Below are 21,156 nucleotides of genomic sequence, written 5' to 3' on the forward strand. Positions count from 1 at the left end.
ATGAACTGGAAGGAGAAGAGAGCTGATTGTAGATGAGACGAGGGTCATGTATAAATTGTCTTCCTCCAGTTTTTATATGACTTTTCCTGATATATGAAGTAGTGGTGCAGAAGGTTCCATCAGCCATGATGCTTACCTTACAAATGGTGGGGTTTAGTAGGATGGGGCAAAACATGTGAAGGACATAAAAGAAAAGTATGGGCTTCAAAAAATTTACACTTACCTAGATGGATGCAGCAACAATCCAATGTTGGATCTGTCCCCCGCTGGTTCTAAGACCAAGAACTGAGAGATCAAAGTCCACTGGTTGCTTGGTTCTCGGCCTTCAGGGAGCAGAGAGCCTGTGACTCTCTGCTCACTGATCTCAATCACTGGCTCTCTGCTCTCCCCTCCAGTGCTCACTGGAGCACTGGCCTGTGTAGAGGATGGAGCGGCTGGCTCAAGCTCAGGGGCTCATCAAGAGGCTGAATCAACTGCCGGTCCAGGCATCTGGGTGGATCCTGACTGCTCGACTCGGCTGACGGACAACTTTAGCCCGCTGTAGGCTGAAAAAGGGTTACAGGAGTGCAGAATGCACTGCACTTCTGTGATCCCTAGTATAGCCAAAATAGCTTTGGCTATACTTCTATCAGCTCCGGTTAACAGCATAATGTGTACATTTTTACCCAAACAAGTCCACCCTCCTTACAAGACAAGACAAATCTTTCTTGCTTTGATGATAGATGACAGTTTTATTTGGTTTACAGTGATAAACTTCTTACTGAAATTAATTACAATAAGCTTTCTTATGACAGTAAGAAAGAGGGGGCTAAGAAGTATACATGAAACATAGATGCATCAAACAAGCCTGTCATTATCAACATATTGGTAAAGCAACAATTCTAATCATAAATTTCCTGAAAAGAAGCTGATGCAAAATACTAAATACTCCAATTAACATAAAACAATGGTGTTTAGTTAAATAATTTCAGTAGAATTGTATTCTATTTCTGTGCGATTATAACCAGTTTCAGCTAGGATAAGACATTTTTCACATACCAAGTAATGGAGGTAATGGTGGTAGGTTGGATATCCTGATCAGACCGACCAGTCTGCCACCAATTACAGCGCACAAGAGCAGAGCGAGAATACCAAAAAGATTTCCTCCAGGCAGGCATTCAGAACCTGTTATAGACCAGACCACTCCCCAAATTAATGCCACCATGACAACTGTGGAATGACAATAAGTAAACAAGGTCACCAATAACAACAAAACATTTCAATGCTTCATCTCAAAAGGAATATAAGCAATTTATCTACCATTTGTAACTGCAACAGCAAGTAATCCTTGGGGAGGACAAGAGCAAAACTTCTTTATTTTTATGCAGGTGTTCTGTCTGTTTTCAGTCTCCAGGTGATGATGGCTGTCACGGTTTAACAACTCATGTTCATCATTCTGAACCTTTCCAAGTACTGCTATAGGCATATCTAAAGGCACCCCCTAAAGGTAAAGAACAGAATAACTTTAATCAATATTACATTGGTACTACATAAATGAACATGTTCAGCCGTGTTTACAGAACACTAAAGCCATTCACATCAGTCCTTGTATCTGAATATTTTCATAATCTAATGGCACTACTGAAGTCTTTCAGACAAAAAAAACATTTTTTGGGTGGAAGTCAATTTATCTACAGGAATGTTTTTGGGTTGTAGATTTGTCATACTTATCAAATGGAAGACAAAGTAATGAAATGGAAATCTGTACTGTGAGAAGAACTTCTAACTTCCTTCAAAATGTGCCATTTATCCAGCTGTCTCTGGTTTCTAGAGACAGGTTACTAACCAGAAGCATGCAGTAAAATCATGCCCCCCCACCCACTGCCCCGAGCCTGCATGCTTTTTCCAAGAAAAGGTTTCAGAAGAACTAGTATTTTAAAAAGGGAGGGGCTAGAACAACAGAGGTTATGGTGAAAAGAGACTAAAAAGCCCTTTCAATTGAATCAGAGCGTGAAACACTAAGGCCTCAATTACTCTTGCAGTTGTGGGGTGGTAAAAAACATGGTTGAGGTGTGTTTTTACCAACTCGCAACTGCTCAACCCTAAAGCTGCAAAAGATGGGGGTGTACACATGCCGTGGCTGCAATGCCAAGCATCGTGGTGCAGCAAATATTATCCCCTCTGACACATTCAGTGGGCACTGGGCAGTACCGCTCAGAGAACACAATAAAATCAATTACTCATGTGATGGTGCAGGTTTTTAGGGGTTAAAACAGTCGGTAAAGAGGTGACATGTGCCTCTTCATCGCCTGTCAATGCCCTCTGAAAGAAATTTACCACAGATAACTCTCAGAAGGTGATGCCAGTGTAAATGAATCTTAAAGCCTTCCTAAGGCAAAAGGTATTTACACCGCTCATTGTAATAGCTTTGTCCACTGTCCTGAAATAGGGAAAAACTGGATTTTTGTAAGAACTTTCTCTGAAGTTCGACAGATGCAGCTCCTTATCTTCATGACTCATAGGGTTATGCTCCTCCTTCTAGGAATAGGCACTAGGCAGGATAAAAAAAACTTAACCACGCCTATGGGGGCTGTCCCTGCAGGCATAACCTGTCTGTTGATGAACTTCAGAGAAAAGGATTTTACGGTACGTTCTTACAAAAATCAAGTTTTCTCCATCGTTCAAGGACAGATGCAGCTCCTTGTCTTCATGACTCAAAGGGATGTCCCAAAGCAGGAAAATCACGGGGGTGGGAAACAACACAGAAACAAAATGTAGGTCTGCAATGACTAAACTTAGGCAACATGGAGCTCAACCAGGAACTGGAGCTCACCCAGAAAAAATTGAACCCTCAAAGAGAAACTAACTAGAGTAAACTGCAGCCTGCAAAATCTTGCAGCCAAAAGCAGCATCCGCAGATGCCAACACATCTACCTTGTAGAATTTTGTGAACGTATGCACAGACGACCAATTTGCCGCCTTGCAAACTTGTAGCACTGGCGCTTGATGGCGATAAGCCCAAGAGGTACTCAGCACTCTTGTAGAATGAGCCTTCACTGGGAAAGGAGGAACCTGACCCCTCAGGGAATAGGCCTGTACCACCGTCTGCCTAATCAAATCCATCTGGAAATAGTCGCAGCAGACGCAGCCAATCCCTTACGAGGTCCATCAGTAAGGACAAAAAGAGCCTCTGATTTTCTAAAGGACTCAGCGGTCTCTAAATAAACCCCGATTGCCACATCCAAAGAATGCAAGGCATACTCCTTAGGATGCTGAGGTTTAGGGCAAAGTGAAGGCAACACAATGTCTTCATTCAGATGAAAATCAGAAACCACCTTAGGAAGGAACGACTGATTAGGTCAAAGTACCACCTTATCCCTGTGTACCACCAGAAAAGGTGAGCGGCAAGACAACGCCGCTAATTCAGAAACCCTGCGGGCAGAAGTGATTGCCACTAAGAAGGCAACCTTCCGAGACAAAGAAAGCAGCAAAATCTCCTGAATTTTTTCAAAAGGAGGCTTTTGAAGAACAGATAACACCAGATTTAGATCCCATGGAAATAACGGGAATAGCCTCGGAGGAGCCATATGGCGCACTCTCTGGATAAAAGTCCAGATTAGAAAATGCGTGGCTAACGGGCATTGAAAATATACAGCCAAAGCCGAAAATGAGCCTTTGATAGTACCCAAAGCCAACTACTATTCAACCCATTTCTGCAAAAAAGACCAGAACCCTAGCGATCGAAAACAAGCGAGGGTGAACACCATGAAATATACGATTTCCAAGTACGATGGTAGATCTTCCTGGAAATTGACTTCCTAGCTTCAAGAGTGTAGGAATCCCAGAGTCAAAAAGACCCCTATCTCTCAACACCTGACTTTCAACAGCCATGCCGTTAAAGCCAGTGACTGTAAAGCAGGATGGAAGATTGGACCTTGAGACAGCAGCTCTTCCCTGAGAGGAAGTCTCCAAGAGGTATCGGCGACCAGCCTTATCAGGTCTGTGTATCAAGACCGGCGAGGCCAGTTTTGAGCCAACAGATTGACCGGAATGTTTTCCACCTCTATCCTGTGCAGAAGCCTCGGCAGGAGTTTGAATAAAGAAAATGCATAAATCAGCCCATACTGACCCCAAGGAGCCACCAGTGCATCTGTGGCGTCGGCCAGAGGATCTCGTGACCTGGCTACGAATCTCTGCACCTTCTTATTGAGGCGAGAGGCAAACAGATCGACCTCGGGAGTCCCCCACTGGACACACAGGAGGTGGAACACCCCTGGGTGTATGGACCACTCACCTTGATTCAACACCTGATGACTCAGGTAATCCGCCTGCCAGTTTTCCACACCTGGAATATGTACAGCAGAGAGGGCCGGAACAAGGCTTTCCGCCCACGCCAGAATCTTGGCCACCTCCTTGGCCACCAAGACACTCTTGGTGCCCCCCTGGTGATAGATGTAAGCCACAGCCGTGGCGTTTTCTGATTGAATCCGAACCGGACAACCTTGCAGATGAGTCGTCCAATGACTCAGACAAAGCTTTATCGCTCTGAGCTCCAAAACATTTATCAGAAATTTTGACTCTTCCACCATCCAGGTACCCTGGGCACAGAGTTTCCCCAGCATCCCGCCCCAGCCCGACAGGCTGGCATCCATGGTTACCACCGTCTAAAACAACGGAAGGAAGGACTTGCCCTGGCACAGTGCTGAAGACTGAATCCATCACAACAGAGCAGATTTTTGTGTTGTGGCTCAACGGAATCACAGAATCCAAGGACTTTGGATCCTTATTCCATTTTGAAAGAATCTCCCTTTGCAAAGGCCTTGTATGGAACTGAGCAAACGGAACTGCCTTGAAGGTCGATACCATCAGACCCAAGGCTCGCATGCAAACTCATAGAGAGTGGACAGATTGTTGTCCAACAACAACTGAATCGCTCCCTGCAACTTTTGCAGCTTGTCCCGGGGAAGAAAAACCCCTCGCCAAGGCTGAATCCACAGTCAAGCCCAGATAATCCAGTCTCAGAACCGGAGTCAGCGTGGATTTCTTGAAATTTATGTTCCAACCGAACTCCTGCAGAGTTCTAACCGTGATCAACAGATCCCCCAACAAGGCTGAATGAGATTCTGCTCTCAACAGGAGACCATCCAGGTACCCCAGTACCGCAATCCCCCGCTGGTGCAGCAGTGCTAATGCCGGTGCTAGTACCTTGGTAAACACTCTGGAAGCAGAGGCGAGACCAAAAGTAACGCCACAAATTGATAATGCTCCTCTGCTACAGAAAATCGAAGAAAATGCTGGTGTCTAGCGTAGATAGGAATGTGTAGATATGCTTCCTTGATATCTATGGAGGCGAATGAATAAAAACCCTGAATAAACCTCTGAAAGCGTTCCTGAGCGGGAACCGGCACAATCACTCCTTGCGACAGCAAGTTGTATACCGCCCCTCGCAAGTCCCTTAACCGGACTGGGGATAATTGAAGATTGGACGAGAAGAACCTGTCCGACGGATGAGACCGAAATGCGATCTTGTATCCTAATCCAATCAGTTAGTTAACCCATTTGTCCTGAATCAAGGAGGTCCAGGGTTCCTGAAAGAATCGACTCGGGTGAGGGCGCCCCTTCATGCAGCTGAAGACTTGCCTGCAGGTCCAGATTGGCCGGACTTAGATTTTCATGACCATGGCTTCTTGAACCCCCAGAAGACCTAAACGGTTTACCTTTTTCTTGCGACCCAGAGGACCGAAAAAGACATTTGTGAGCAGTAAATATGGAAAGGAAATTGCCCAGCGGGACTTTAATTGAGGTGGACCCAAAATTCATAATACTCAAGTTGAAATGTATCTGGTTTATTGTGTAGAACCAACATACAAAGTAGTACAACATGAATAATTAGCATACACATGATAACAAAGCGTGGTCATACAGAATATCATAAAAACATGACATAACAGTAACAGTGTGCACATCAATGCATTTGTCTTGAAACTCAACGCGTTTCGTGGGTCGCATTGCCCACTCGTCAGGAGTGTATGTATGCAAACAGGTCTGAAAAAAATTGTTGTATTGTTGAATAAACATGCAGGATTGGTGGCTAATGAAGTATGAATACTCAAAAGTAAGACCCATGTGGGGAGACATCATACTCATAATGTCATGACATGCGATGCACTATATCATGAGCTGCAATGCACTGTTAGGGGAGTTTCCTTCTCCCCTGCTGTCCCCTCCTGGTGCGCCGGGCGGGGCCATCTGTGCATCGGCGTCATGTTCCCTATGTGGAGTCATGCGTTTTATTTTGCAGAGAGATCATCTCCCGGGTGCATGGATACCGGCGTCCACGCCGTTGTCCTCATATGGCGTATCACGCTGTGTGGCGGGCAATTGTCTGCAATCAAACCACCTGTGACATGATGTAGGGGATGGGACCCATAGTGCTTTGCAATACATTTAAGGTGAGGATGAGTGAGGACAGGCAGCCAAATTTCTGAACACAGGGTGGTTACCAGACACCAGTATTCAATCCCTCACGGTGAGTACACAGCTACCTTGCACTTTTTCCATTGGATTCCTATTTCACTCTCCACTCATTCACTTCTGGTTCTTTTATCCCTCTACTTTCTTGATCCTCTTATCAACCATTACCCCACAAATGGTTCTTATGGAGATTTAGTTCCATTTGCTTTCACTCATTCTCCAAGCACTTTTTTCATCTTTACCTGCCTGGTCCAACTCTTTTCTACCTTTGGTATTTTATCTTACCTCTTGGTACTTTTTCTTCTTACTTCCTGGTCCACACTTACGTCTTTGATATATTGATATATCTACCATATATGACCATGGTCACTTGTTGGCTACTATCCTACAGGAAGTAGCTGTATACTCACCTACATATACTGTATACTTTTCCATTTAGAGACTGGCGAGGTGTATGATTGACATACCCACAATACATGCTCATTGCTCTCCTTGTGTCGAGCATAGCGCCTCTGGATCCTGCCCCTTCAGCTCCCATGTCGGACTGTTTAGCCGCCACCGTGTAGTAGCACTGGTTTTAAGCACAATGACGTAGTTCTACATGTGAGTATCCCCACATAGGTCTTACTTTGAGTATTCATACTTCATTAGCCACCAATCCTGCATGTTTATTCAACAATACAACAATTTTTTTCAGACATGTTTGCATACATACACTCCTGACGAGTGGGCAATGCAACCCACGATATTGATGTGCACACTGTTACTGTTATGTCATGTTTTTATGATATTCTGTATGACCACGCTTTGTTATCATTTGTATGCTAATTATTCATGTTGTACTATTTTGTATGTTGGTTCTACACACTAAACCAGATAAATTTCAACTTAAGTATTATGGCAGTGCAGGTCCATTTTACCCTGTTTTTGCCCTTAGAGGATTGGGGCAGATTAGTGCTCTTACCCCCTTGATACCTTGCATCAACTCCTCCAGGGAGGATCCAAACAGCCTCTCCCCTGTAAAAGGAAGATCACTCACACCCTTCTTAGAAGCCTGGTCAGCTGACCAGCATTTTAGCAATACCATGCGCCTAATAGCAATTCCCACTGCTGACGTCCTGGCCACCAACAAAGCTGAGTCCAGGGACGTATCACACATGAACACCAGGGCTTGGGTCAACTGGTCTATTAGTTCCAGTACCGCAGGGGGAAGCGTGCCGTTTCCAAGTTACTTTTCAGTAACTTCATCCATTCAGTAGCAGTCTGCGCTACTAAAACATTCACCAAGGTAGCCTTTAACATGTAACCAGTTACCACATGTAATTCCACCCGTCTATTCACGGGATCCGGAAAGGTTGGTACAGTCCACCTATTGGACACCGCCTCCGCAAAAGGATAATGGCGTGCAAAACGCTTAGGCACCACCAACATGTGCTTAATGCGTTGCCATTGTTCATCCACAATAGTATGAAACAATTCTGGACAAGGGAGCACCTTGCCCGATTTACAGGAGTCAAAAGACACCTGCGTATATGACGCTGTAAGTTCATCAGCCAATTTTAGGGTTTCCCGCACAGAAACTATCAGGGCTTCCACCAATGCGCATTCCATCGGCTGATGAGGACAGGTCCTCTTCACCATCAGGATGTGAAGACACTGACCCCTCAAGGTGGTCTGCGTCCACGGCGACCATATCTGTCTCAGAAACCGAAGACCCTGCCGATGGAGGCGAGGGCAGAGGGTGTTTGCAGCTGGCAGCACCAGAAATGACAAAATTCACTTTTGACGTCAGGCTTTGCAAAAAAAAAACTGCAATTTCTGGCTGCTACTGTGAACCGGAGGGTCCCGCAGTCACTTCCAGGGGGTCTGCATGTGAATATTTTAATCCTGGGACTCCATTGCTCAAATAAAGCATTTCTTTGTGTAATGTCCCTTTAAGACCGCGAAAAACATGGTCCCACCACTATTACTGTGGATTCACAATCCCTGATTATTATGTATTAACAGCAAAGCGGAAGAGGAAAAAACACACAGGGAAACCTAGGAAGGTTACCAGACCACAGAGAAGCTTCCAGCCTGATCAGTGTAAAAAACGAAACTAGCACTGTCTGCACAGGAAAAAGGAAGAAGCTCTGCCTCTATCATTACAAGCCATGCCGCATGCCTGTCCATCCCACGGACCTCAAGAAAATGGCTGCTCATACATTCTCAATGGGGAAATATAGAAAATGTCTGCCAATGCAAACTAATGGGAACACAGAGATTATGAACCACAGCAAAATGGCGGCCCCCACGGCACGCCATGCGGTCTCCAGGACCCCCCAAAGGGGTCCCAGAACAATAGGCATCTAAAAGGTCCCTAGCCAGGGACCCACCCAGTACAATCCACCCCCCTCAAATAAGGACCATAATGGCTGCATTATTACGCCCCCCCCCCCTGCTAGGAGTAGGGGGAATGCCAAGGGGTACACCAGATTAGTCCTCCGGGGTGCCAGGGAACCGAGGGAGCACCTAAGGTCTGACCATTCCAGGGAGGGGCCCACACCCACCCCACGATCGCCAAGGTTGTTTGGGGGGACAATTTCTCACCATACCACGGTACCAGGTGGGTGCCACTCCGAAACAGATCACCCCCCCACCCGGGATGGGGGTGCTATCAGCCAAGGGGGAAGCTGCGACTCAGGGCGTTCAAGGTCGATAGAGTCCCAGCGAGACTGTCCACTCGCAGGCTCGTCCCCATCCATCGGGGTACTGTCGTGGCGAGGCCTAGTTCTTGACTATAACCTGTTCACGCTCGATGGCCAGGTTGGGAGACCTTAAGGATCTAGATCAGTGGTTCTTAACCTGGGTTCGATCGAACCCCAGGGGTTGGTGAGTCAGTCTCGTGGGTTCGGCGGAGGTCAAGACACACACCCGACTCAAATGATTCGTGATGACACGCCCCGCTCATTGGCTGCAGGTGATCACGCAACATCGCTTGGCCTATCTGTGCTGCAGGGAATTTGGTGTGCCCAGTAGTCGAATTGTAACTGTTGTGATGGTACGTCGTGTGATTTCTTTCTTAATATTAATCCCTTCATACTAACTATGTCAAGCAAAAAAAGAAAGTGGTCGGACGAATATGTACAATATGGATTCACATATATAACGGAACGTGATGGGAGTCAGCGTCCTAACTGCATGATTTGCAATGCCAAGTTGAGCAATTCTAGTCTAGCACCGGCAAAACTAAGAGAACACTTCCTTAAGCTGCATGGAGATGGAAAATACAAGAACACAACGCTCGCTGAATTCAAGGTGAGGAGAGCCAGATTTGATGAAAAGGCTAGTCTGCCTGTTCTCGGCTTTGTACCCATCAACAAACTGATCCTCATAGCATCGTACGAAGTCGCTTACCTGATCGCAAAGCAGGGCAAACCACACACCATTGGTGAAACACTCATAAAACCAGCTGTGTTAAAGAATGCTTTTGTTCTTTAATGTTTTTTTGTTCATGCACCTATGTATAAATATATACCTATGTTTTGAATTTGAAAAAATCATATTTTATTTTTCCAATTAAGAAGGGTTCGGTGAATGCGCATATGAAACTGGTGGGGTTCAGTACCTCCAACAAGGTTAAGAACCACTGATCTAGATTATCCAGTGCGAAAACCACAGCCGGCTGTTGCTTGTAGTTCCTCTGGATCTTGGTCCTCAGAAACTAACTAGTTAAAAAATATAAAAATCACAAACTTTCCCTGTTACAGCCAAGACCAAGCAGGGAGCTAGGTCCTATTCCTAACACTAGGCAGAACAAACTGTTCGGATGATAGCAGAGTCTGATGGGTTATGCCTGCAGGGACAGCCCATATAGGCGTGGTTACATTTTTTTTTCCTGCCTAGTCCTAGAAGGAGGAGCATAACCCTATGAGTCATAAAGATAGGGAGCTGCATCTGTCGATGAACGATTGAGAAAATTATTTTTTTTATTACATACGGGATGGAATGAGGCATGTGGATACCTTCTGTTTTAACAAAGGCTTTACTGCTCTACACAGTGATTCAATTGGAGGGCTTTCGAATTCCTTTTAGTCTCTTCTCCCCATAATCTGTATAGTTATCCTGTCTTGTTGGGTCTCAAGCCCTACTTTATAAAAAGCCATGGTTTCAATACACTGCACTGATAATGGCAAAAAAAAAACCTGAAACTGCTCCATAATATTAGGCTATATTTACACTATACGGCACTTGGTCTGGATGAGAAATTGGCTGTTGGGTTGTATATGAGTGGTTTTGAATAACTCTGCACACTGTCCTGAAAAAAGGAGAGAATTCACCTTTTTATGGGAGATGTGATGGAGTAAAGCCAGCCATAGACGGTTAGAATCATGCCCAGTTCAGCACGAACTGGCCGAGATTCAAACCATGTATGGGAATGCGGGAGGCATTCCTCCATCAATACTGACTATGTTGATTGAGGAACAGAGCGATTCCTACTGCAACTTGTGGTTGCAGGAAATAAAAATCGCCCCATCTACGGCTGGCCCAAGATGTGAATTCCTTATGTTTTAAGATAAAGAAGTAATGGCAGCCTACGTATTTTGGGAACAGGTTTCCTTGAAATTTTACACACCATGAATGTTGGAAATGCATAAAAACTGTAGATAGAAAAAATAGGTGGGGGGGGGGGGGGGGGGGGGGAGTACCGTGCTTCAAGGGATATCGATAAAGTGTACGTTTACCTCAGTGATAATCAATAATATAAAATAATAATAAATATAAATAATAAAATTATGTTGATATCGTATTGTGCAATGAATAATAAATAGTATTGATATTCAATGTGTTGTGTCAAAATATAAATTAAATAAATAAATAAGCTATTAGTATACGATGATGAAAAAATATTGTGCTAAAATAAATAGTTATAAATCACTGTGTACAAATACAATGTATTACACAATATACCAATAATAAATAAATAATAAATAGTGAAGGTGCTGTATATAAAATATATAAAAAAAATATGAATGTGCCAATAAATGTAATTAAAATTATTTACTCCATATATTCTCAATTAATCAAGGTGATATATGTGTATCAATAAAGTGCTCTGTGTAAATCCGTATATATTATAGATATTTTCTCAATACATTCGCCAATAACATAAGGTGTAAAAATATATCCAACAAGTCACTGTTTAAGAGATATTTTTGCACCTTATGTTATTGGCGAATGTATTGAGAAAACATCTATAATATATACGGATTTACACAGAGCACTTTATTGATACACATATATCACCTTGATTAATTGAGAATATACGGAGTAAATAATTTTAATTACATTTATTGTCACAGAGCACGTTATTGGCACATTCATATTTTTTTATATATTTTATATACAGCACCTACCTAAGCACCTTCACTATTTATTATTGGTATATTGTATAATACATTGTATTTATACACGGTGATTTATAACTATTTATTTTAGCACAATATTGTTTCATCATCATATACTAATAAATTTATTTAATTTATAATTTGACACTAAACATTGAATATCAATACTATTTATTATTCATTGCACAATACGATATCAACATCATTTTATTATCGATTATTATTTAATATTATTGATTATCACTGAGGTAAAACGTACACTTCATAGATATCCCTCGAAGTGCGGTACTTCCCCCCCATTTTTTCTGTCTTTTAACTGTGCGGTTAACAGTAACAAGTACAAGCGGCATTAAGGGTATTCATACCTAGATCTCTTAGGACAGAGCGAGATTCACACTCACACATATACAAAAACTGTAGATAGCATTCAGCATTTATTTTGCTTTGAGGGATACGTGCTTACTACTGAAGTACATGAAAGAATGAGCACGCCTTTGTTTGGAAAGCAAACAAACAATTGGAAACCGTGATAATGTTGTCAATCTACTTATACATACTGTATACCATGGCAGTTTCACTCACACCTCAACTGGCTCTAAGACGCTGCACGCAATTATAACCGCAAGCCTGCCCCCCGTTCCATTACAATACCTTTATTATTTAATTTAAAATGACCCACTGGTTTCTAAAGCCAGCCATAGATGGTTCGAATCCCCGCCAGTTCCGCAGGGACCAGCTGAGATTCAAAACATGTATGGGAAGGCTGATTGTACCCAAGTTGATCGATCGAGCAACTTGGGAACAACCAGCATGTCGGGTTTTTCATGAGATTGCCAGCAGCTATAGCCCCTAGCAATAATCACTGAGGGTTCTCTAGGCCGGGACGGCTGCCCTGCCAAGAGAACACAATGGCTCCACTGTGGGGATTCCCCCCTTCAACACTGTGTTGAAGGGAAAATCAAGCAATTTTCTTTCCTGCATCCTGTGTTTGTAGGAAAGAAAAATCACACTGTCTATGGCTGGCTTGACAGCTTTCTGGGACTGTGGCAAAAGCTCTGTTCACAGCTTGATTTTGAGGTTTGTTTCTACACATAAAATATAATAATCAGTGTACACTGCATGGAGTAGGACGCAGTTCATCGGAGCTCCGCCGGCAGACCCTTTTTACGTTTACTACTTATCCTGTGCTCTTACTTACCCCATAGCTGCTCCCAGCACTTCTACTCACAGCAGAGGCATGTCCCCTCCTCGCAAGACCACCGATACAGTCGCTAAACTGGATCGTTTCCGTTACAAAGACAAGGACCCGCAGGCTGAAAATGGCAGATCCCCCTCCCCTGACACTGAGCCCTCTGCTGCAGACACTGCTAAAGTCCTGAAGGCCATATCCACTTGCCAGGCGACAGATGACCAAAAATCGAGGAGGTTATGGTTGACATCTATCTTATTAGACAAGATATCCACAAACTCCGTGACCGCGTGTCAGAGCACCAACTGAGCCATGTGGAAAACACTATACCGCCTACACAGGCCTCAACCGATGAAGCTACCCACCATATTGCCCAACTCCAACAAAAGCAAGATGACTTGGAGAACCGCAAGCGATGGAACAACCTGCGTTTTATTGGCCTATCAGAAGGAGCTGAGGGGGCCAGTCCTGCCACATTCCTGGAGGATATTCTTATTAAGGCATATGGCGGGGAATCGTTCTTGCAGTCATTTGTGGTAGAAGGCGCCCATCATGTGCCAGCCAAGCAGCCACCATCGAGTGTACTAGCACGTGTCTTTATAGCCAAATTTCTTAATTATAGAGACTGGGACACGATTCTTCGCTTATCCTCCAAAAAAAGGTAATATCTCTTAACACCCACATCCTGGCATTTCCCAATTACTCGGCAGGAGTACAGTGCCAACGAAGCTGGTTTACCAAGATCAAAAGACGGCTGAGGATTCACCGCCTGAAATATGCCATGCTGTTCCTGGCCTGTCGTAGGAGACGACCGTGTCCACTTTTTTGAGGAGCCGAGGGGGGCCCTGGAGTGGCTGGATCGACTGGACCTCGTGGAGTTGCTTCCTCTTTTTTTAGCTCCTTATAGGACTTGCTCCACTATTACTTGGTTTACCCACTCTTCCTACTCAACATTGCTTGATGAGTCCACTTTTTTTTCCCTCCTTGTATGCTCACTTGCCAATATTGCACACCGGATCCTTGTCTGTGTCCCTTCTTTCTCACGATCATTGGTACTGTACTGTCTCTCCTATATTATTAGCACATTGCTTTACTGCCTATGGAGTGACCTGAGTTTCCTGCTTGGACATAGGACGCATCTTAAAGCGGAGACTGGAGGATGACCGTGTCCCTAGCACCCCTTTGTTCTTCAGAGAATGTTTGCCTTTCATGCACGCCACCTTTGCAGAATAAAGTTGGAAGTGGTATTCCTTCCCTAAGTATTGGACCCCATTGGACCCCAGCTGATGTCCCGCTATACACCTTACCTCAGGCATCATGCTGGCGAACACTCTTCACCGCTGGGTTGTTTGTACTGTTTGGGTTTCATGCTCACACAAGTTGGGGTTCGTGTAGAGCTGGGTGGGTTAGGGTTTCACCTATGGTTTCAACACCTCGTACTCCTATGCAACACTGCTTTGACTGTCATAATGTTTGTTCACTGCTTCTTAACGATGCTTCATTTAGATGTGCATTATGTCTACTGTAATATAAATGCTTGTGTCGCCTCTGAGGACTCTGTTTCAGCTGAGCCACTCAAACATTTTTTTTCACTTCCTATGGTCTCCCTGAAGCTTTTAACTTGGAACGTCCGCAGACTTCGGGGTAAAATAAAACGAACGGCTTTCATTTCTAAAGGCTCAAACGGCGGACATAATTGTCCTAGTTGAGACACACGTTGTGGGATCCCTGCTGCGTGCGCTTAAAAAAAAAACCTTGGGACTGCTATACGATCCACTTGCTTAAATGGACTCGGGCCTTGGTTGTCTGCATACAAGAATTGCACAGAACCAACCATATGTCATTTTAAAGTATTATGTCCAGTACCTAGGACCTATTGTTATTATTGTTGCTTTATTTTGTACTGATCACAATTTGTTTCCGACTGCTATTACCTTGGTTTGGTTATCTCAGTATGTTGTTCTATGCACTTTTAAATTTCAATAAAAAGAGATTAAACATAAAAAACCCTTGGGTAGGCTGGTCATATCCTGCCACTCATATTAGTTATTCCAGGGGATTTTCTATACTTATAGCTAAATCGCTCCCTTTTGAGATTGGCTCGGTGGAGACAGATCCCGGGTAGATATGCGTTTCTTTTAGCTACCGGCAACCCAATCCTGATCTTAGCCTACTATATACCACCGCCCTAAAATGCTAGCACTTTAAGTGATGGCTTCGCCTTCATGGCTAAACACCCCTCTATACCAGCCATATGGCTGGGCGATTTTAACATGGTTACTAATCCCAGATTGGACAGGCTTACTCAGGGAGTCGCCACACCACAAGCAGATAGGGAAACCAGGTTTGGTTGCCTTATGGCAGATATCTCCCTTGTAGATACATGGAGACACCTATACCCTGATAGGAGGGCGTATTCCTGCTTTTCTGCCTCTCATTCCACTATGTCCAGGATAGATTTTATATTTGTCTCACTTCAAGTCACACCTAGACTGCAGGCTGCGGGCTTTTGCCCCAGACTACTGTCAGACCATGCCCCGTACTGGCTTACCATCACTGCCTTCTCTAGGCCCCCTACAATAAATTGGAGATTGAATCCATTCTGGTTGACTGCACTCCCGGATACCGATGCACTAAATTAGGAGTGGGAATAATTCTTTCGGATCAATGACGATATCGCTCCTACACTGATAGTGTGGGATACATTCAAAACACATGACCGCCTCCGCCTGACAGAACACACTATATCTCTAGATTTAAAAAACAAACAATCCAGGGCCTCCTATGTCCAAGCAACGGACGAACTGAGACTCCAAACAAGACTTGTAGAACTGAGTTATGAAAAAGCTGGGCACAAACTATTCTTTACTAAACAAAAAAAAATCTTTTAACATGGGGAGTGCCTGGGCAGACTACTAGCGTACCTGGCCCATTTGGATACCTGAGCACCAGTGGTTATTACCTTGGGCACGCCTGAAGGTGATACTGTTACAGATGTAGAGAAAATTACAAAAATATTTGCAGATTTCTTCCATGATACTTACGGTACACCTCCAAAGTTGAATATCCGCCCCACAAACTGAGTGCGCTCCTTAAAAGGACCTTTCCCTTCCTACCCTGGCAGAGGCACAGATGGCTATGCTGGAAGCACCCATTTCTGCTGACGATGTCCAGCATGCCCTGGTTAGCTTTGCAACCGGTAAGGCTCTGGTTTATACAGCCTACCGGTCGTATTCTATACCCACTTCTTGAGCACTCTAGTGCCCAGGCTGCTGGCCCTCTACCAAGCAGCTTTTCACTGCCGCCCTACCTGACTATGCGAGAAGCCCTTATTGTTCTAATCCCTAAAACTGGGAAAAACCCCCTTCAGCCTGAGTCATATAGGCCCATATCCCTGTTACAAATGGATGTAAAAATTCTGGCGAAAATCCTTGCCATTCGGCTCAACAAAGTGATTCTGTCCCTGATCCATCCAGGACCAAAAGGGCTTTATGCCAACCAAAAATACAGCCTAGAACACCAGACGCCTTATTATTAATATCCAAGCCTCACATGACCAAATAGGATCCAGGGTTGTTTGTTACACTTGATTCAGTGGAGTGGCAATACTTATGGCAATATCTGCGCAAATTCGGTTTTGGCCCACACTTCATCAAATGGCTCACCATACTATAAAATGCCCCCCGGGCCAGAGTAGTGGCCAATAGTTGGACCTCTGAGGCCTTTCCGCTGTCTAGGGGAACGCGTCAGAGATGTTCCATCTCCCCTCTGCTATATGCTCTGGCGTTCGAACCCTTGGCCATGTCGCTTCGCTCCAACCCTGGTATCCACGGCCTGAGCTCTGGCTCATTAAAAGAAAGTAGGACTATATGCTGATGACATGATTTTATATCTCGCTGACTCTAGCCCCTTGTTAGTAACAGCACTGCAAGTTATTGAACAATTTGGCAAATTTCCAGGCCTTTTAACTGGCATAAATCCCAAATACTTCCAACTGACGTTGGTCCCCCCCCCCCCCCCCCACCAGTAGAGCAGGCCTCGCTGCCACTCGTTAGGGTTCACACATTCAAATACCTTGGCATCCAAATGTCTAGAATGCTCTCGGATTTCATCTCCTTAAATGTGGAACCCCTGATCCCACTCTTAAAAGCTAAAACCCAAATCTGGGCTACATTACCCTTAGGAGTCATGGGTCAGATAGGCCTCGTTAAAATGATTTTTCTTCCGAAAATATTATATGTTCTCTGGCACTCCCCAGTATTTTAAAATGTTTAAATCTATATTGAAATCTTTTATATGGGGCACTGGTAGACGTAAGCTCTCATGGAAAACTCTCAAGGCCCCCCACATCTTTGGGTGGCTTGGCGGTCCCTGATCTTGGGCTATACTACTTGGCTGCACAGCTATCCCACTTCTACCACACTGATAAGCATGATCAACTGAGGTGTCTGTCGTTTGTCAGGGTCCCTTATCCCACATCCATTCTGCGATTTGCTGAGGGGCTTGGCCAGCTCCCCAGACCCTCCAAGTCGACATGGCCTTCTCCATCAGCATAAGTGGATCTGGGACACTGACCAGGATGAATTTTGCTGCCCCACATAACACCCCATTGTTGTTTGCACTCCTGAATCACATGTCTTTTAGACATCTTCAATTGTGTCATGCCTTACATGCACAATTTCGGGGGGTATGCCTGACCTAGGAGACCGTGGATGTTCTACTGGTGATCTGTGGTCAGAAAAATTGAAAACTAACATCCTTGTTTTACGATTACCCCCTCTACAACTAAACTAGCATATGCTCTCAAATCCAAGTGGGAAGCTGTTGAATGGGAAATAGAGGATGAAGACTGGAGTGACATCCTTGTGGTTAGTAAACTTGTATCTCTTAAAATGTCAGACAGGCTCACTCAAACCTAAATACTCTATCGAGCTTACCTCACACTGGAACGTATGTCAAAAGTTTTGTCTGTCCCGGAGTCCAGAGTGCCCTATAGGTTTGATCTGCATTGGCACTTCGAGCACCTTCTCTGGCATTGCCCTTGTGTGCGTGGATTCCTGGCTCAGGTTGTCTGGTTCCTACATGACCAGATGGGTGCTCTGGTGTTGATGGACCCCGGGCAATGCTTACTGGGATTATTTCCCGACGCTGAGATGGACAACCATACAAAATTTATACACAAAATATTGTTTAGTGCCAGGAAGTTGTTGGCCAGAAGCTGGATCCATGCTACATCGCCAACTCTAGCTACATGGCTCAATGAGGTAAATCACACTCTACCCTAAAAAAAGGTTATATATACCAATAGGGGCTGCCCAGGTAAATATAATAAAGTTTGGGACAGGTGGTTGACCTCTTCATCAACCTGCGTTTCATGAGGCATAGATGTTCTCTTCATACTTCTATTATCAATATAGTCTCTCGCGCTTTATGTTGAACAAAACATATATGGAACTGGCTTTTTTTAAATTTTTCCTTGCTGTATACATTCTATGCACATAATTGTATATTTCCGATACTGTCCTTATCGCAAACTGTGTTGCTCTGTACTTATTGTGTGCTATTTACTTGTACAAGTAATGTTGGACTTTCATCCTTGTTTTGATCCCTATCGTTTACACTTCTGTATTGTATTTGTATGATACACAATAAAACCTTTTTTTTTTTTTTCCCTCAAAGAAAAAAAAAATATATATATTATATATATATATATATATATATATATATATATATATATATATATATATATAATCAGTGTACCAACAGCAGTGGCAGCCACACCAGCAAAAGTAATGTGATGGCATATGGTAAGAAGGTTTAATTTCCTTAAAATGGACCTCAGTTCTTTGGAAAATAGATTGCCAATGAAAAAAAAAAAAAAAACACATGAATTTTTTAGTACACAAGAGTATTTTTTTAATGGATATGTATGCAACACTGAAGCATATACAGCTTTTGGTTATACCAAGTTACTTACCCATAAAGGAAGCCTGCACTTCTCATCTCTCCGATTAAAATGCTTGGTGGTTATACAAACCTAGTAACTTTATTTGCCCAAGTTAGACCAAGAACAAATAAAAGGATAGGCCAGTTAATTCAGAAGGGGTTAGCATTTTTCATTAGCATCCTACACCTATTAAAACCTATTACATTGGCAACAGCAGTACCAAACTTGCACCTAGAGGTGCTGGTCTATAGGTTTACATGCTTGCTCCAACAGCCCCATTGTTAAAATTTGTATAGGAACAAGGTGCGAGACGTAGGCATGGTGCCGAAGGTTTTTACAGTCAACAGGTGTATTTTAACCTCAACCTAACCTTCAAATGTAACCCTGGAACTTTAAGTTATCCCTAAAACCTCAACTTTTACTTTAAAACAAAAAACTCATCCAAAGTCTCAGTGCAATATGTCTCTACTAATACCAAACCTCTTGGGAGGCATGCACAAACTTATTAGTGCCAGAAATGCCAGTGACATATTGTAGCTCTTGCTGGCCCCCTCATTGCTTTTCCACAAGCATATAATTTCTGTAATCAATATTTCTTGCTAAGGAATGTTATGGTTACTCTTGAATACAGCTGAAAACTCAGCACCTTTCTCTTCGTCAACAGAATTTGACAAAATGTACAAGTGATCTGAAAAATTACAAATCAACATGATGGTCTGTTAATGTTCTATTTTAATGGTAATCACAGCAATAAACAGAGAAAAGAATGGATGTATTAGCGTTTACTGTTCTATAAAAAAACAATCCTCATTTCCAGCATTACCTTGGCTATGTGGTTTGTGACACTGGATTCCATATTGGCTTCCATAGCACTCTCAAATGTGTCACCTCCTTGCCCTGCACAGCCTCTCTCGTTGCAGGATTCTCTCTCCTCCATTCTGGAAAACCTAAAGGAAAGTAAGCATAAAAGGGGAGTGGTAAGTATTCTATTTAAAGCTTTTTTTTATTTTTATTTTTTTTATTAGAGATCATTCACACTACTCTGCAGCACAAAATGCTGCTGCCCATACAGCGTTTTGGGCTGCAGAGCCGTGCAGCAGGGGGCGGTGTGATGTGTGTTCTATTTAATCACACAGCTCCATTTTTTGACTGAACCTTAAAGTAGAACTACAGGGAAAAAAAATGTTCTCATATTGGATACAGATTTTTTATTTTTTTTGCCATCTACGGAGATTTCCCTTCACTTTCTGTCCCATAGCCAAATAGAAAAGGGAGAGGAAATGCCTGCAAACTAAGAGAATTCCTTGGGGAACCCCAGGTCACCAGAACTAGTATCCCCATTGGAAGAGTTCACCTCTATTAATTTTCTAGGGACAACCCAACATTTTCCTTTACTTTCACTTTCAATGATAATGGTAAACTGGACAAATAGAGAGGGTGAATCTCCCAAAAACGAAATTAAAAAAAAATAGGCTCCTCCCACCTGAAACAGGAAAAACACAATAGTCCACCATTATAAAAACGTCAGTCATACCTTATGCCTCAGTAATATTAATAATATGAATCCGCAAGACCCTTTTCATACCTTTTTTTAAGGCGGGAACGAGTGCTTCCCTGGAAGACTTCTCAGAAAAAGAGTAACCAGGTACCCAACTCTGTTTTCTCTAATCATCTGGTCCTGACTGGATGGCTGGTCAATGCGGTAATGCCTAGCAAAAGGTATTGAAGCTCGACCATGTCGCTTTCAGTGGTTGATGATGCTCAAGCCTTGGGCAAGTGGGCCCTGGCGCCGCTCAGCGGGGTAAGGGTTAAAGCCTGGTAGGCTGTCTGAATAGATATATTAATAAATGAATGAATTTTAATGTGTTGGTTTTATGGTCTTCCTTCTCCCAACTGGCCTCGAAACCCCTACTTTTTCTCTAGATTTTTTCTCTGAATAGCAAGCTTTATCCATCTGGCTATCAAACATTTTGAAGCCTGCTTTCCTTTATTGACTCCTGCATGGAGAATGAATAGCGAGGTTTTAGTTCTATCAAGGTAAGTTATCAGGATCTTCCTTACATCCAGCTTGTTGTAGGTGACATTTCCCTGCTATCAATTGAATTTGGAAGGGAGGGAATAACCACCTTCTGAGTTCTGTGGAAAGTTGAACAGACTTTTGGTAGGAAGGCTGGGTCCAG

At 43.5% G+C, this 21,156-nt stretch overlaps 1 protein-coding gene across 1 annotated transcript in view; it reads right to left on the bottom strand.

Annotated features, from left to right (window-relative positions):
* The window catches only part of LOC309552510 (sodium/hydrogen exchanger 9B2-like), a 132,161-nt gene extending 112,243 nt beyond the window's left edge, over window positions 1-19,918 (bottom strand). Inside the window, exons 1-3 of the mRNA XM_082253472.1 lie at window positions 19,800-19,918; window positions 1,300-1,480; window positions 1,039-1,209 (exon numbers count right to left, since the gene is read on the bottom strand). Coding sequence (XP_082109598.1) covers window positions 1,039-1,209; window positions 1,300-1,480; window positions 19,800-19,913 — 466 coding nt within the window. The 5' untranslated portion in view covers window positions 19,914-19,918. The remainder of the gene's footprint in view (window positions 1-1,038; window positions 1,210-1,299; window positions 1,481-19,799) is intronic.
* Window positions 19,919-21,156: the final 1,238 nt, after the last annotated feature.

Source organism: Pelophylax lessonae, assembly GCF_965119305.1.
Source record: "Pelophylax lessonae genome assembly, chromosome: 1".
In the NCBI taxonomy this organism is placed as follows: domain Eukaryota; kingdom Metazoa; phylum Chordata; class Amphibia; order Anura; family Ranidae; genus Pelophylax; species Pelophylax lessonae.